Genomic DNA, 3,607 nt, shown 5'->3' with positions numbered 1-3,607 from the left:
AGAGGTATGGCCCGAAAAAACGGAGGTCCACACATATGCAATAATGTTGTTCGGTGTGCCTCGATGATCTTCTCCGAGTGTTAACAATGACATTTTTTGTTATGTGAGTAAGAAATTGTAGGATAGAAATGTTTGAAAATTGTATGAGAAGAAATATAGTGGGAGTGAAATTGTATGAGAAATGAATTTGAATTGAGAAATATAGGGTAAAAATTAAAAATGGTTGGTGTTGGATAATTTAATTCGTGACAGAAAGAATTAATTTTCGTTTACCATTTCAATAGGTCCGCAGGTCAAATGGGCAGAAGCCTTAAATTTTCTCTGACTTCCGCATATGCAATGGGCGGATCAGTGTATTTTGGTCTGCACAATTAATGCATTCCGCAGGTCAAATGGGCGGACCCTATTAAATTCTTGTTGACTTCCGCAGCTTCATTGGGCGGACCTGTTGCTTTATCCTGACATCCGCTGGTCAAATGGGCGGACCTATTGAATTGCATTTATTGACTCAACGAATTTAAAGTGCTGTATTAAAATTGTTCACCCATTATTTCTCACACTATTGCATGTATATTCTCCACACTCTTGCAGCTATATTGTCCACACTCAAAAAATTATGTCTCTACAATATATTGTGCATGCTCATTACAAAGGAGAAATTCAGTCATCTGATGCTGTTGGGATTATTTTTGCAAACACAGAAATTTGTCGTTTGAAGATAAGCAGAAATCCTAACTTTAATTACCTGCGGAGTAGGTTGGAATCAAAGCTGCAAGCTGGTTCGATTTCACAAATTATTTATCAAAATGTAATTTTTTTCGGTAATGATAATGTGAAATTTGTTCCTCTGAAGGTCCGAGACGACGATGATGTCGAAACAATGTTTGCGAATCATGAAATCACTGGCTTTGATTACATTGATCTCTACATAAAATTTCAAATAGTTGAACAAGAAAATGCAACAATAATTCCTAATGAAAATGTTGAAGAAAACGATGATGAAGAAACTGAAGCACAAGTTGATGATTTGTTTACCACTTTGTTCGAAACAGATGCAATCAATGAAGAGGAGCAACAAATTCCAATTGAACATGTGTATTGTCCACCGCCCCACCTTACAACGTTGCAACTAACTGAAGACCAACCTTCGTTTGCATGGCCACGGAATCCTCGTCTTCTGATCGAGGGTGACATAGCTGTGGGTAACCAGTTCAAAACAAAAGCCGATTGTGTTCGTGCCATCTCAAAATATCATATGAAACAATGTATTGATTTCAAGGTGAATTTTTCTGACAAAAAAATGTATGAAATATGTTGTAGAAACGCTACATGCAAGTTTCGACTTTTTGGCGTCCTTTCGAAAGAGGAGTGACCTATGGGAGATAGGCATTATGAACCCACTACATAGTTGTTCAACAACTATGTTCAATCAGGATCATAGGCAACTTAGCTCTCAGATAATGTGTCAACATTTAATGCCCCTTGTTGATAAAGACCCTTCAACTAAGGTCAGCGTCTGTATCAGTGAGATTGTGTCTGAATTCAAATTTACTCCGTCGTACAAGAAAACATGGATTGCAAGGAATAAGGCTATCGAACAGGTATACGGTAACTGGGAGAATTCATACAATGAGCTGCCACACTACTTGTTAGCTCTCAAGAAATTTGTTCCTGGTACAGTGGTAGAAATGCAAACACTTCCCGTGTATACAGATGACGGAACTGTTGTCAATGGAAAACAAATTTTTCATCGACTTTTCTGGGCATTCCAACCAAGCATAAAAGGGTTTGCATATTGCAAACCTATACTTCAGGTAGATGGTACCTGGTTATACGGTAAGTACAAAGGTACCCTACTAATGGCGGTAGCTCAAGATGGAAATAGTAATATCTTTCCAGTTGCTTTTGCTCTTGTGGAGGGGGAGACCGCGGATGGTTGGGGTTTCTTTCTAAAGAACTTGAGAATGCATGTAGCCCCTCATCCTGGCTTGTGTTTGATTTCAGACAGGCATGCATCAATTGAAAGTGCTTACAATAATCCAGAGAATGGTTGGCATGAGCCTCCATCTGTACATGTCTATTGTATCAGACATATCGCACAAAATTTCATGAGGGAAATCAAAGACCGTACCCTCCGAAAAAAAGTTATCAACATGGGTAAGTATATATTTCCTATTATTATGTTTGGTAAATTATATTTAAATGTTAGTAACCCATTTTTTTGTAATAATCAGGGTACGCTTTGAACCAACCAACATTCCACTACTACCGAAATGAAATTGGTATGGCTAATGGTGATGCTTTAAGATGGCTAGACAATATTCCATTGGAAAAGTGGACGAGGGCATTTGATGGAGGTCGGCGTTGGGGTCACATGACAACAAACCTAGTGGAATCGATGAACTCGGTATTCAAAGGCACACGTAATCTACCTATTACGGCATTGGTGCGTGCAACATACTATAGGATGGGAACACTTTTTGCTGAAAGGGGTGCTAAGTGGAGCGCAGTATTGAGTTCTGGACAAACATTTACAGAAAATTGCATGAAGGTGATGAAAGAAGAAACGGCAAAATCCAGCACGCATCATGTAAGAATATTTGACTATAACCATAACACTTTCAGTGTGAAGGAGACAATGGACCATGGTGAAGGAAAGCCTATGGGAGATTACAAGGTAAACCTAAGAGATCTTTGGTGTGACTGTGGAAAGTATCAAGCTTACCGTGTTCCTTGTTCACACGTTATTGCTGCATGTTCTGTGGTGCGCCAAGACGCCTATGCTCTACTGTCTAACGTTTACAGAGTCTCAAACTTATTCGGTGTTTACAGCACAAGTTTTCCAGTACTACCATTAGATGATTATTGGCCCTCCTTTGAAGGAGATCAAATTTGTCACAACCCATTGATGCGGAGGAACAAGAAAGGTCGTCCGGTGAGCTCACGTATTAGAACGGAAATGGACAAGTATGATAAGTTAGAGAGAAAATGTGCGTTGTGTCGTCTTCCTGGTCACAACCGAACGAATTGTCCAAATGTTGGAACCAGTAATGTGTAGTGTTTTATTTTGTTGTTAAATTTTATGCACCATTATTAATACAGTGTCGTCTTTCGCATTTAACATAAATAACAGTACAATTACGACAACACAGATCTTTCGCATTTAACATAAATAACATTACAATTACGACAACACATATAACATATGTTAAAATAGATAAAAACACTCAACATCAACATTCAAATTCAACAACATTAGTTGATCTAAACCAACATAATTACCAAACACATCAACATATCTAAGAGATTACCACCGTCAACACAATATCATCTGGTCCTAACATCATCATGAGGACACAAGCATCATTTACCACGGGTCTCCAAGAACGAGTTACTCCATTTGGGCCAGACACTTTAACTGACCTTTCAATTTTCCTAATCTTTTCACCCTCAACGATGTGCTCATCTAACCAGCGGAGCAAGTGCCTCTGAAGATGCTCAAAGGTCTGTGTGTTCCAAAGTGTGATCTTCATCAGAGGCTTTACTGCCGAAAATATAACATGTGCATCTCTTTTCATCATGGGAAACGTTGGTAACATTGTTGCAG

At 38.7% G+C, this 3,607-nt stretch overlaps 1 protein-coding gene across 1 annotated transcript; it reads left to right on the top strand.

Moving 5' to 3' along the window:
- The first annotated feature begins 616 nt into the window (after positions 1-616).
- On the top strand, positions 617-3,058 carry LOC131614679 (uncharacterized). Its single transcript, XM_058886240.1, has 3 exons — positions 617-1,279; positions 1,434-2,157; positions 2,235-3,058. The coding sequence occupies exons 1-3, from the start codon at positions 617-619 to the stop codon at positions 3,056-3,058; spliced, it is 2,211 nt and encodes a 736-aa protein (XP_058742223.1).
- The last annotated feature ends 549 nt before the right edge of the window (positions 3,059-3,607 follow it).

This window comes from Vicia villosa, linkage group LG6, assembly GCF_029867415.1.
Source record: "Vicia villosa cultivar HV-30 ecotype Madison, WI linkage group LG6, Vvil1.0, whole genome shotgun sequence".
NCBI classification, from domain to species: Eukaryota; Viridiplantae; Streptophyta; class Magnoliopsida; order Fabales; family Fabaceae; genus Vicia; species Vicia villosa.
Note: the sequence above shows the minus strand (reverse complement) of the source record. Positions and strands in the feature narration are given on the sequence as shown.

Bases quoted from the DNA above. Each gene is read 5' to 3' on its own strand.
- LOC131614679 (XM_058886240.1), top strand. From the start codon at position 617: ATGTCTCTACAATATATTGTGCATGCTCATTACAAAGGAGAAATTCAG. The intron at 1,280-1,433 runs GTGAATTTTTCT...ATGTTCAATCAG, and splicing joins AACAATGTATTGATTTCAAG to GATCATAGGCAACTTAGCTC. The intron at 2,158-2,234 runs GTAAGTATATAT...TGTAATAATCAG, and splicing joins AAAAAAAGTTATCAACATGG to GGTACGCTTTGAACCAACCA.